General features: G+C 46.5%; 1 protein-coding gene across 1 annotated transcript in view; it reads left to right on the forward strand.

The window, feature by feature from the left end:
• LOC307239518 (connector enhancer of kinase suppressor of ras 3-like) overlaps nt 1–14,280 on the forward strand; it is a 54,721-nt gene that overhangs the window by 5,616 nt on the left and 34,825 nt on the right. Inside the window, exon 2 of the mRNA XM_080012931.1 lies at nt 7,961–8,124. Coding sequence (XP_079869057.1) covers nt 7,961–8,124 — 164 coding nt within the window. The remainder of the gene's footprint in view (nt 1–7,960; nt 8,125–14,280) is intronic.

The raw sequence follows: 14,280 nt of genomic DNA on the forward strand, positions 1-14,280 counted from the left end.
TGTTTAGGAGTGGTGAGAGGATGGATGGATGGATGGATGGATGGATGGATGGATGCTGTTTAGTAGGATACCAAAAACACCTGGGGGATCTGAGGTGTGTGTGTGTGTGTGTGTGTGTGTGTGTGTGTGTGTGTGTGTGTGTGTGTGTGTGTGTGTGTGTGGGGGTGGGGGTGGGGGGGGTGGTGGTAAGGTTCTTATTACTCTATTATGACTCCAGACAGGGTACTCTATTATGACTCCAGACAGGGTCATACTGTAAATGGTTATAAGGTGGCTATAGGAGTACACACAATTATACCATAGTTCCCTGAGCGCGATTTGCAATATGATTCTCCAATCATATGTTTCCATCCAAATTTCCTGTGAATTTGGAGCCAATGTTAGAAATACTGCAATAAATGGAACCTTTTTCGTCCATTGGGTTGAGGCAAAATCGCTTTCTAAGGTGGATGTGTATTATAACACTATTATATTTGTGTAAAAAGGACATAAAAGTCAGCCCTAATGATGATGAATGGTGTATTTTCTGAATGGCTCATAGGGTTGAAACATAGTTAACCTTGCTTTTTAACCATGACAGTTGGTCTATACCTTAGCATGCTGGGTCATGTTGGGTTAAAAAAAAAAGAAAACATTGGACCTACTCCAAACTTTACCGTTCATTTGAGGCTGTCAACATCAGGTGACTCAAGTTTTTAACTTCATGTTCAAAATATTGTCTTCTCCGCCTGATCTCAACACAATAGTCGGTTCAGTAGACATTTGGGGGCTGGTGCAGTTTACACCAAGCTCACACCGGCGTGCCAAAAAGCCGACGGCACCTGAATTTGTTTGAGCAAGGAGCGGCGTCTCCCATTGGACAAAGACTGAACCACCACGAGAGGGAATCATGGGAGAAGTTCTTTATCCTCCACCGTGTTTCCATTGTTGCAGACGTGGGAACAACCGATCACCTGTCCTTTCCTAATTTCCCCATTGTAGCTCAGTTTCCAGTCAACAAGCGGTTCCTCCTTTACAGCTCCACAGGCCAACCATTCATCTGTCACGGCAGAGTGAGGGACCTACAACAGGTGCCACAAAAATGCATGCATCAGTTCCAATGTAGGCATGGCACTTATGCATGCTCCATGCATTTGGGCCACATGTATGTATACTTGAGTATGTACTGTATACTTATATGGCCATTCTTGTAGAACTGGAGTCCACTCTTTTTGCCAGAGCACAGCACAAAAACATGGAAACATGTCTGTGGGTGGAACAAGAACAGCGAGCTACCACAGGAACTAAACAGCTGAGGTGTGTCTGTTCGTGCATTTTTGTACTGTATGTTGCTGATGTGTGTTGCTGCTTCAGAGGTGCTGTTTTGTGGCCTGCGGGGATGCACATTGTCATCCCCCTGAGGATGACTCACCCCCACCTCCCACCCACCTTTCTCGCATGTCCGCACGCACGCACACGCACACACGCACATTCACAACAGTGCATCAAGCAGAGCAGGATCGGCTTCCCAGACCGTGGGCTGCTCGTTGGTGTAAAAATGCCTTGATATATTTGAAAACATTCAACTTGCCTTCACTGTGCCCAAAAGGGTACTTAGGTGGGAGGACATTTCCAAATGAAGTGACTTCAGGTTTGCCACCTGTGATGTACAGTACATTTTGGGTGTTGGCGTCTTACAGGTCTTTTAATGGTTGTCTGGAAGGAGGGAGGACAGACTAACGAGGCTCTCAATCGATTTGACCCCTGCCTCGCCTCCTCCTGACCCAGGCGCAAGTCTGCTGTAAATTGTTGGGTTTGATGGACTTCCATCCCCTTGCTCTCCCCTCCCTCTCTATCTCTTTTATCGGTGGGATCGTCACTACCACCACCACCAGGCCCTGCTCCCACACCCTTGTTAGTAAGTGCTCCACCTCTCCCCCTGCCCCACAGCTCTACATGCTGCCAATGTTACTATAGTAACGCTAATTTTGTTAACAGCTGCGGCCATTACTTCAGCCCTTTGCTGGCATGGAGGTCTTAATGAGAGATGGGTTACCATCACCAGGCCCAGGGTAGTGGGAAGTGGGGCAAAGTTTTAACCAGTGCAAGATAAGCATTTGGTTCAGAGTTGAATGATGATGGTGCCTAAGAAGGGGGGAAAAAAACCTCAGACCAGGTCATGCCAAGCTCAGAAGTGGGCCTGTGAAAATGTTTGCAGTGGAATCCAGCGAGGGATTTACGTCAATTAGCAGTTGCCGTTTCAAGTTATTTATCTGGATTTACGCAGCCGCTGAGGGGAAATTGAAAGCTTCACAGAGGGGCTGTACAGTAAGCGTCAGAGCTGTGGAGAAGAAATGAAGCGGTCTTTCTTTCTAACCTTTGTTGCATGGAAAAAAGGGAAACGAGGCATATTATACAACATGATACCATATTACGAGTGATTTTGAATCTGTTTTGGGGAGCAACAAACCTATTTTTGTACATTATATTGCCTATACCCACGTTGTTGTGGTTTGACGGAAAGGAAGAGGGGGCCCCGGCATTTCCTCTCCAAACCTTGTCTTTCTTTGTTGTGGTTTCCATAGGCATTCATTATGGTCCTATTAAACTGGTATACTGGGCCTCTCTAATCATACACTACGTGAAGGGAAGAGGCTCCTTAATTCATTGCCTGTACATAACACACTATTGTTCTTTAAGTGGCTGTGACTTTGAACCTAAATATGTCTTCAATTCTGTGGTACCCTACTTTAGTCCATCAGTTTATTGCTCTCTATTTTTTTTAATTTTCTGAGTCATTGTTGATGATGGTATGGAGTCTTCAATTATTGTTTTTCCTGAAAGACACTGAATAGCGAGTCGAGTGACCATTGAGGGACAGACAGAGCGGCCACTTCTTCTGTAATGACTGAAAGATCCTCTTCTTCTTCGTGAATTCAGTATTGTCGCGCACTGTGTTTATGTACAGTAAGCTCCAACCTAGCCGTACTGTACGTATGACTGTGATTAAAAGGAAGAAAAAAAACAAAAACATTGCCAAATTCCAAGGCGACATTACCAAATTCCAAAACAAATTGCTTTCTATTGTGTTGTGCACTTTCAAGATACAAAGACTGTGGCTATCTTTGGATGCCTGTGAACAGACGGAACCACAACAATATGAGCTTAGAGGGGTCAGGAAAGAGGTAAGTTTGTAATGGGTGGAGGGACGGGAGCTGGAATGGAGAGGGGGAGCCGTTTTCAAGACATTTTTGTGGCGCTTTGTTGCTTTCTTTAGCGGGTGTTTACGCTGGCGGCGACGGCTGGTAGGGCTTGCCGGCCAAGTGGCGAGCTGAAGAGTGATGAGTGTTTATGCTGGGGTGAGACATATTCGTGAACATATTCTAAATCCTGATCCGCCCTCTGTAGACATCACAAACACAGCTCACTGCTGAGGAGCTAATCGACTAATAAACGGGAAACCATAACACATTAGGTAGTTTAGGTACTAGGTGTTTTGCCTTCGGGATACAATATGTATAGTTGCACCCAATGGACCTGTTGTTCTGTTGTTGATGCTGCTAGTGGACGGAGACACTGACCAATATGTCTGTGGTCCTCCAACATATACATCCATTCTGTTTCTGTTGATCTGGTTTGTCACCAGCAGCACCTGTCATGCTTCAGTTCCTGGGACGGCCGAAATATCTCTTGTAACCCCCCCCCCAAGTCCTCTGCTCTGACTTCCGTCGCTCCAGGAACCAGACACCTCTCACCTCAGCCCAGTCAATATTCACCCAGCCGTCCACCCAGCAACCATGGCCGCCATCATTTGACGCGGTATCAGCCATGTGTCTTGTGCTGCGAGGGAGGCGCCTCAAGTCACGGATGCACTTAAACTGAGACAGCCTCTCTGAACTTTGACCCCTCCTCCCTCATCAGTCATCGTCCATCATCCCAGAGCCGACAGAGCCGCTTTTGTCTGCCTGTGTCACACTGAGCCTCAGCTGCTGCTTCTCACTTAGCAAAGCCATTTTGGACATGGCTCTGCCATTTTTGCACTTGCCCATGTTAAAGATTAGGGGTGCCAAGCATTAAGCACCCTTTGTTGGACCGGGGAAGTGGTGATAAGATTAAAACATGATTAATGCAGGGTCGTAACCTGTAAAGAAGCCAGATTCTGTAAATAAATGATGGAGAGCTCGTAAATGTCAGCCTGAAAAGGCGTAATAATGTTTTACATAAACAGGCTCACTGGACATCGACATTTCGGTCAAAATAGTCCAAAGACCCAACAGTTGCTTCATGTTAGGCCAACAGAAGGACAGCATTTCCGTTGGAGAGATGTACAGTCCCCCATTCCCGGTTCCCACTGAAAGGGCCTTGCCCGTGTGTTGTGTTGTGCTGTGTGTACAAGCTTTGTTTTTGTCCTGTGAAGTCATGCATCAGAGGGCAGCTTAACATTTGCAGAGAGGAGTTTTTCTTTGCCTCTTTCTAATTACAGCACGGCTCAGCCCCGCCAGAGACCATTGTACCAGAATGCAGTAAATTACCACAATGGATCTCCTCTCCGGAGAACAATGAGTGAAATTCCTGACCATTCCCCACAAGTTCAGACCCTCGGCCAAGCAAAAAAAGCTGCACAGAAAGAGTTACAATAGCACCGCTATTCTACACCCAATAGCCATCCCACTGCTCACCCCAATGGGGATATTGCTGTGTGTGTGTGTGTGTGTGTGTGTGTGTGTGTGGATGTCGACAGCTTCCTGTGGGGTCACTGGGAGGGGTGGAGGGGGAGAGGAGGAGGGAGCTGGCTTTCATGCTTCGGTTCCATGGGAGGTGAAAGACCGTTCACTCTTTCTCTTGTGTAATCAAACCCTGAGAACGTAACGTCGACGGCCGAAAGCCGACACGAGTTGAAATCAAACATAATTGTTCAAACCCCCCCCCTGCAATAGAGGTGATTTCCAAACTCGGCAGCTATTCATCGATGACCTTTCCCACCAGCGTGCGCAAATAGAGCGCGGCTATCATGTTTTGGCTTACATGAAGCCAAGATTGTCGGTGTGTTTGTGCTTCTGTAGGGACAATGTTAAGACTATGACAGGAATAGCTGGACCGTCTGCAAAAAGGCAGAGGTTCTCTGTTTACGTGGCTTAAATCGTGTGCTTACGCAGCCTTGAAGTAGACGGCGGAGATTTAAGGCTTCCTACTCGGTGTGGATCCGTCCACCAGACCGCGCCGGCCAAGAATCTGCGCTCCTCGCTTTAGCAGCTGTCCGGCGACGTATGTGTGTGTGTGTGTGTGCAGCGTGCAGGTGGTGACGGAGCTCTTGCGTTGATAACCTGCCCCCAGAAGTTATTGCCGGCCCTGTGAAAAGGGCGTTAGTGGGTGGCAGAAAAGCCCCACGGTTAACAGCAAGGGGGCACACATTATTCCCTGATGACCTCCCATTGTGTGTCTGTGTAATGTTCCCCCACATGGAGGGTTCTCAAGTGGAAGTTCAGTTTTACTCCCAGAGGTTCTTGCCACCTTGTCACACAAATGATTGCGATCAACAATTGTTAATTTTGATACGCCACAATCCCTGCATAAGCTTATAAAAGTGGAAAAACACATGTCTACCTGTTGCAGAACAGCTACTGTATCTGTTGTCATTGAAGATTGGAGACATAAAAATCCTGGCAGACGGTTCATTTGTAACAATAAATTTATTTTCCGATTGTTTTCATGTGTCTTGCCTTCAGCACATACTCCACTGGTACTCGCTCTGGTTTGAGTGCGTTTGTTAAGTGCTTCAGAGTGGCCGGAAAATGCTCCAAAGTGTTTCATCTCCAGCGTTTATTAGAAAAATACAAAACTTCATTAACACAGTCCCCCCTCTCCTGCCACCCCACTTCACTCAACTCACAATCGGGTGACACTTTATCCCATTTACTTTCTTTTATTCCTTTAGCGGAAAGTGATAGTTTCTCACGCGCACACCCTGTCCATTGATCCGGGGCTAATAAATGTTTTATAAGCCCATTGTAAGGACGACCCCTCTGTTATTCAGTAGGAGCAACCCATTGTTGCTCCGGGGGGAGAGATTGGCATGGTATGGTCCTCTTGGGGCCCCTGAAACCGGTGGAGGAATAATGCTCTTTGACTTGATCCCACATCAACACCTCTCCTGAAATCATTACTGCTATTAAAGCAGACAGGTCCGTACACATGCTTGCACAATCACTCGTTCTCTCTTTTGCTCACTCTCTTGTTCTGTCTCTCTCACTCTTGTCTCACTCTTATCCTTATTAAATGCCCATGCAGAGCGGTAGGAATCCTGGAATGTTTCTCGAACTTCAAAGTAGAGAATTAGGCGCGGAGGGGGCAGGGTAGAAATGTGTTGTGAAAACAGGCGGGAGAATTAGAGTCAGTTTGAAATATGCCACGGAGGAAAATATGGTCTTGGCGTTTATCGCAGAATTTCCAGCCCCTTTTCACTTATCTTCATCACAAGGGTGGTTATATGCTGCATATATTAAAACCACAGGAAAATTCCGCCCGGAGCTTCATCACAGCCCAGACCTCCAGTTTGCCCTGTGCCCCATCACTTTCTGATCAGATAAGTTATTCAGCTCGGCGTCAATCCATAGGAAATGCCTTCTTAGCACCACAGGGAGGAAAAACTTTAGCCCCCTCTGGATCCTTCTCTTTGCTTCCATCTAATTCCATTAAGCTACTGGCCCCGTCAAGAGAGCAAAGCTTATGTCTGTGTTGTTCACTGGGCCCGGGCCAAAACTGAATCGTTCCCTCACTCTTAAAAATGAAAAAATCCCTTTCCACCCATCGCTGTCCAACAGGGAGCTAAGCTCCAGACTGTCATAAGTCTGGCCTGGGAATCGTCATGCCAAGCAGCGGGGAAAATTCTCCTGAGCCTAACTGGTTCTGACTTGCGCGGGGACTAATGGTTTAACAGTCACGATAGACCTTCTTATTTGATCAAGTGCCGACGCCTTGAGTTTGTCTCTCAGAAGAACATTTCTCAAAGGCGATTATGAGCAAAGTTCAACACGGTAAAGACATTTTGCTAGGGGGGAAAAAAACAAAAGAAACACCAGTGACCTTTACACCAAGTTGGAATAGTTTGTTTCTCAACCCAAATGGATCCTCTCCCTATCAGTATCTGCAATCCTCCATTCACCAATATGATACATATGTGTTTAATTTATTTTCTGTTGTGGAGATACGAGAATTTGAAAAAACTACTCACTAACCTCACAACACCCTGCGCATATGTATATGCACACAATAATGAATATGATTATTGAATATTACGTGTGTGTGTGTGTGTGTGTGTGTGTGTGTGTGTGTGTGTGTGTGTGTGTGTGTGTGTGTGTGTGTGTGTGTGTGTGTGTGTGTGTGTGTGTGTGTGTGTCTGATGGATGAAGACAGGGCGGGGATGTCTTGCAGCTGACGGGTTTTTTAGAAAAACACGACCACAGTTGCAGCTGCCCCTTCTCTGTGCCCTCTTTCATGGGTAGAAAAATGGCGCTTAAACTCTCTCTCACACATGCGTGCGCGCGCACACACACACTCACACACAGACAAATGCCAGTTTCTCAGATCACTTGAATGTCCACGGAGTGAAACCTTGTTTCTAAGGGGGCATCTTGGATTCATGCAAAATATATAGGCATAGTCTATAGGCAAAACAGTTTGTAATGGGATAATTAGGCACATTTGTCTTTGGACCTACTAATAGCAACAACATCACCCTGCTACTACCCCCAACACATACACACACTAATAAGATCAATAGACTTCTATTCTTCAACTGACCAAACAGAGCTAACTGCTGCTCTACTTATGGTCTGTCTATCCAGCAGTGAATTAAAAATAAGCTAAATATTCTATGATGTGGTACGATATGGTTTGATCTCATGGCTCTCCTGGTTTGGCGGTAAAAAGGCTCTACATAAACTGTTTCAAATGACCCCTTCCTCTTGGTGTCTCCACCCAGGTCTGGACGACAGCCTGCAGCAGTACGTGAGTAACCTTGAGCGGGAGAAGATCAGCGGCGAGCAGCTGCTGAAGATCTCCCATCAGGACCTGGAGGAGCTGGGCGTGGCCCGAATAGGACACCAGGAGCTGGTGCTGGAGGCCGTGGACCTGCTCTGCGCCCTGGTGTGTGTGTGTGTGTGTGCTGCACAAATGACACATGATGCACAGTGACCAAATGGATTTTCAGGCAGGATTTGGGAGGATTAGTATTTCTAATCTTTTAAATGTAGATTTGAATCTATTGTATTCCTTATTACTTGGCTACTTTGCTGCTTCTCGTTTCCTTTAATGGGTTGGCCTGAAATTAAGCTGACTTTGGTAAATCTATTACAATATATTTGAATACTTTTCGATAGACTAGTGTTTTCAAATCACTATACCTTTTGGATCGCAATTATTACCCGGGTCGTCATATAGCAGTGAAAAGTTGGAATCCAGAGGACCCAAGGTCACATAGGGGTCCACTATGTCTGGATGACTGAGGTGCTTCCATGAACCAAACCACTTTAATGAATAGAATCTGTAATGGGGAAAATTTGACTTTAAATTGGCAAAACGAGAAGCCATAAAAGTATGTCTGAGGCTCAAAAAATGAAAGGGGAAAGGGAACAAAGACTAATGCCATTTTTACACCAAAATTTGCGGGTAAACCCGATTTTTTTTTAACCTTGGGCAACCCACTCAAAATAGGCGATTGACACCTTTCCCATTGCCAGGAGAAATGCCATTATTTAATAATTTTTTTAAATGGTGTGTAACGTTCAACGCCACAATCACTTTGGAGGCGCGTCATGGTTCCAGTGCGAAGGGTAAAAAACAGTGGAAGAGACAGGACCCCAGACAAACAACGACATAAAACTGTAAAACTTGAAAAAAAAAATAAAAAAAAAAACGGCTCATCACCCAGCGAGACCCGGTTCCCTTCGTTCCTCCAAAAGAGCCATTTAAAAAGAATGGGATTGTTCGTGAACTACAGTAGAAGCAGCATGGAGTATCCATGCCCGCATCTGTAGCAGCGCGCGATGCGTGCACCGTTCAGAGACTGGCTTGGGCCGGTGCTGGAGTGGCTCAGAGCCCAGGCGGGGAGCCTGGGGTTCTCTGCTGTGGTCCCCACACTCAAAACGTTTCATGGAAGAAAGTCAGGATATGAAATGATCGAATGATACACAGATATTCCTGTCTATTTACGCGCGTCCAGAACTTCAACAGGAGGCGTATCGTGCCAGTGAACAGGCAAAAATAAACTGGTCGACCCAGGTGTCGTGTTTACATCAGAGCTGATCAGAGCTGGAGCTGATAAAAAACCTGTGTCTATTGCACGGTCGTTTGACCCGGGACTGAAACCCAGGTGTTACCTTTCCCACCGGTGCCAAATGGCGGATGTTAGCGGGTGTTACTGGGTTTTTGCGGAGTGGGATAGGGGTAAAAATGTGGGGGTTGTTTCATCTTTTCACGGGGGCCGGGATTCCTGGCAAGGGCCCTGATTATTACTGGACCACAACACGCATCAAGTTGACGCCTAAGACTCATAAAAGTATCCGACGGGGAATTCCCTGAAAATTCATGTCTCTACTCCACCTGGTTTGGAAAGCACCAAAACAGCTCAGTGACGTGTGACACAGCCTAGAAAAAAAAATTGGAGATCTGAGGAGATGTTGGGGTCAGAAGTGCCAGGGCCTTGAAATCACCACAAGTTGGAAATACCAGGCACTAGAAATGAGGAGAAGTTAAGTTTTTCATTTGGGGAAAGAGCGACAAGTGAATCAACGTCCTGCATTGATGCTTCCAGGTGCACGCAGAATTTGTGTAAGTTTATGGTCTCCAGCATCTCAGAAAAAGTCTCATCGGCGGTTCCATTCCTTCTGCCTTGGCCACGCGCCCTGGCCGTCTCTCCCCCGTCTCGGGGTTAGGGGTTCTCTACTTGGCCCTCTGCAGTCGCACCGAACCCAAAAGAGCCGGCCGGCCATCCATCAATCATCGGATCTGGTCCCAGATGATCCGTCACGAGAGCTGTCGGCCTTGGACGGTTCAGCAAGAGGGGAATGTGAGCGGGGGAGAGAGAGAGAGAGAGAGAGTGAGAATGAAAAAGATTTGACGAGGAAGAGTATTTGAGAATGTTTGGACCAAAGGGGTTCTCCAGCAGATGGGATCCATTTGGAGTTTTATCACTTCCCGTGCCATAAAAGTTCCAGATTGTGGTCCCTGGGTTTTTTTTTTTTTTTTTTTTTTTTTTTGATCAGTGTCAGCGTTTCTCCGAGTTAAATCTTTTATGTTCTCTTAAAAAGCTTGACGTTGATACTCTTGGCTTCTCCTTTTTTTTGTTTTTTTTTGTTTTTACCTCACTCTCTTCTTGGTGGGGCTTTATCTCACATCAGCATTTATCTCAAAGCAGTGAGTTAAAAGGTGTGTGTGTGTGTGTGTGTGTGTGTGTGTGTGTGTGTGTGTGTGTGTGTGTGTGTGTGTGTGTGTGTGTGTGTGTGTGTGTGTGTGTGTGTGTGTGTGTGTGTGTGTGTGTGTCTCAACAAGTTGGGTGGCGTTAACACGTGTATTATCTCAGTCAATGACCACCACCCCGCTGCCCTTAAGCCATGGAGGGCTTTTTAGGGATTCCAGTAGCCGCAAAGTAGCCACCAGCTACTTAGCCCTGTGGCTTCCCTTAGATTTGGAGCTGTAGGTTCATATGTAATGTCTGCATGATGTATTCTAGTGGCGGACCCTGAAGCTTACAGGTAAAGGATCTCAGTCAATCCCATGCACTGGTCATGGTGGAGCTTTGGGGCTTTGCATTGGGTCCAATGCTTTTGACATGCAAACGTTGTCTTTTGCTCAGATCCCATCATCTATTTGAATTACCCCCTTTTCACCCCCTATCCTTTTCCCCCCCGTGGCTGCATGAAGAGTGTCACCTGTGGTGGTTTAGGCATCGAAAACATGACACCACATGTCCAGAAACTGTCCTGAGGATTTTTTATTTTTTTTGAAGCCAAGGTTGCATTTTGTGATATTCTCTTGGAGCGGAAGGGCGTCCAACTGCTTTGCCTCTAACCATTGGAGGTGGACACATGGAAGCACTTGATGCAGAGGCAGGGGTTATGTCTTAATGTTTTGATAGATGGACCTATATGGCCATATATGTGCCATACCGTGCATACCCATGGCCCCTATCCTCTGTTTTACTGTCCTGGTAATCAGGCCCAGATTTTGCTCACCCAGAGAACCCTGGGATCCAGATAGGGACGCTTTGTTTTTGTTTTTCTGTCACCCAGCTTTGTGATTTCCATCAAAAGCTTCCACGGTGTTTCCTTAGCCGGACGATGTAATCTCGAATAAGTCATGTTCCCGTAAAGTTTGTGTGCGTGTGATGTGTGTGTGTTCGCCCTCTTTCTGCAACCTTGGACCAAGGTTCACAGACTCTCACAAGCTTTAGACACAATGCATTTCAAACATCCAGCCGAAGCCAGGCGCCCAGCAAAATGATTTTAGTCCGTTTTTGGCCTTCCTTATTAAGAGTGAGGCCCCCCCAAACACCCCCCCCCGACTCCCATGGGAGGAAGTGGACCCCCCCCTCCACACACACACACACACACACACACACACCCACACACACACACACACCCCCACCACCACCATTCAATTAGCGTCAACTGAGGCAAGGTCACTGCTACTGACAGAAACACAGCCCACTGACACCCAGTCTCACACACGCACACGCACATGCACACCCGCACACACACACACACACACTCCTCCTCCTTCCCCCACTTTCCCTCGTGATTTTAACTGTGAGGTCAAACGGTTCTTGTGGATTCTGGTGCACAGCAGTCTCTGCATCTCTCCGCTGAGCGCTTTGAAATCGGAATGTTTTATTCTTTATTAGATATAAATGTATACACGTATCAGGAGTTGGAGAAGTTTCGTGCACCAGTAGCGTACCTTTGACCTCATCTTTATAAGAGCTTTTATAATGGGAAACCTGAGCCCTGGAATTCAGTATGAAACTCTTCTATTAATAAGCCTGCCATATGCGCCTGTGGTCGTTTAGGAAATGGTCGCTTTCCATTTCTCCGCTTCTTCACCAGTCGTGAGCTATTTACCCGATAGCAAACTGCCGTCCAGGGACAAGAAAGGAACATGACAATTAATCTCACTCACTGAGCCGCGGTGCCTTCTGCAGAATCTATCCGGAAACCTAACACCTCTGTATAAACGTCCGTAAGAGAAACAAATCCCACCCAATTCTCTTAACAACCACTGAATAAAATGTATATATGATCATCTGAATCAAGTTGTGAACCATTAAAATCTCGTAAATGTTTTTGGATCTTAAACGTAACCGATATCTCTAATAGGCACAAATTGCATAAAGATATAAAAGCATTTATATCTCGCGTATGTCTTGGTGCACGCATGCTATGGCCCAGTCAAATGAAACCCTTATTCTGGACATTTGTATCTAATCTCTTCGAAAAAGGCCCAGCGAGACCCCTGCACATTATACAGCTTTCTCTAATGTTCTTCATCTAGATGCGCATGGTTCCTATAAAAAAGGCCATTGAAAGAATGCCAACCCAGCTGGAAATGGCATTGACGTGCAGTGCTGTTTGATTGAAATTGCAGATTGCTCTCAGTTCAGCTGTCGGTGTGGGACGCAGGCTCTTGGACATCTGCGGACCAAGTCCAAGCGGCTCTGCTGTGCGATTGGCCTACCGATGACAAAGCCAGATGAGACGTCTCGTCTCGGAACGCTCCTCCTCTGCGCTCCAGTCCCATTGTTTTTCCTCTCTCGAAGAAACTCGGTCATAGAGCGTCTTCTCCGCTTTTCTCCAGGATTCGTTCGCTTCCACGCAGCTCCGAAGCCGTTTGTTCCCCCGTCCCAGAGGGTGGTCCCATGTGTACAGAGGCCAACTGACGGACCGTGTCGAGTCGGTGTTGTACTGAGCGACAGTTGATGACTTATTGTGAGCTGCGTTTTGACAGGGAAGTCGTTGTTGACTCTCAAACCCAGCCCATTTCCCATCAAGAAGGCTGTTTAGGTTTGAGTAACGTCCCTTATTGTCTAGAGCGTCAATGGCTCGGGAGTTTGTTTATGCTCTGATGTGAGGTTGATCGGAAGGGGATTTTTTTTCAGTGAGATGGAGGAATGTCGACAACGGGGAGGAAAAAAGCTCTCATATGCTACGATTCCTTCGGTACCGTAAGTTCCATAGCGGATAAATGAACTGTGGAGTAGAAATAACAAGGGTCATTCCAAGACAAGCGTGAAAGCTGTAAACTACAGGAATGCAAAGGCCAGGAAATAACCCAGGCTCAAGAATGCCGACGTCGCAGTCAGGTGACGGCACGTGCAGTCTGGCCTCCGCAGACTTTGAGGAGGCTGTTTCTGCACCAGTGCTGCCCAGACAGACGCCGCTCCTCCTTAATCATGTCTTTCAAAGCGTGTTTACTATTCATTACAACCGCTCAGTCTGCAGGAAACAACATGTTTCCACATTTATTACACCTGAGTTGTAATATAGAAAGAAAGAAAAAAACAAAACAAACACTCAAACCATGGTGGTAAAGACTGTGCTGCATTGTTATTGCTTTTTGTGTTGATTGACAGCGTCCCTCTGATAAGACTTATACAGACTCATCAAAGTGGATAACCAGCTATCAACTCAAAATGGGGGTTTCAAAATGCTTGGAGTGGAGGTTCCTTAATAACCTCCATAACATTTATGTACAGCCACAAAATTAAAACCACTGACAGGTGAAGTGAATAACATTAATCATCTCGTTCCAATGGCACCTGTCAAGGGGTGGGATATATTAGGCAGCAAGTGATCAGTCAGTTAGAAGCAGGAAAAATGGACAAGCGTAAGGATCTGAGTGACTTTGACAAATTGTGTTGGCTAGACGACTGGGTCAGAGCTTCTCCAAAATGGCAGGTCTTGTGGGGTGTTCCCAGTGTGCTGTAGTTAGTACGTACCAAAAGTTGTCCAAGGAAGGACAACCAGTGAACCGGTGACAGGGTCAAGGGCGCCCGAGGCTCATTGATGCACGTTGTCTAAGCCGAAGTCTCGCCCGTCTGGTCCGATCCCACGGAAGAGCAACTGTAGAACAAATTGTTGAAAAAGTAAAAAGTAAAAAAGCAAACCGGTCAGAGTGCCCATGCTGACCCCTGTCCACCACCTAAAGCGCCTACAATGGGCACGTGAGCGTCAGAACTGGAGCATGGAGCAATGGAAGAAGGTGGCCTGATCTGATGAATCATGTTTTCTTCTACATCATGTGGATGGC

Source organism: Zeus faber (assembly GCF_960531495.2).
Source record: "Zeus faber genome assembly, chromosome: 13".
NCBI classification, from domain to species: Eukaryota; Metazoa; Chordata; class Actinopteri; order Zeiformes; family Zeidae; genus Zeus; species Zeus faber.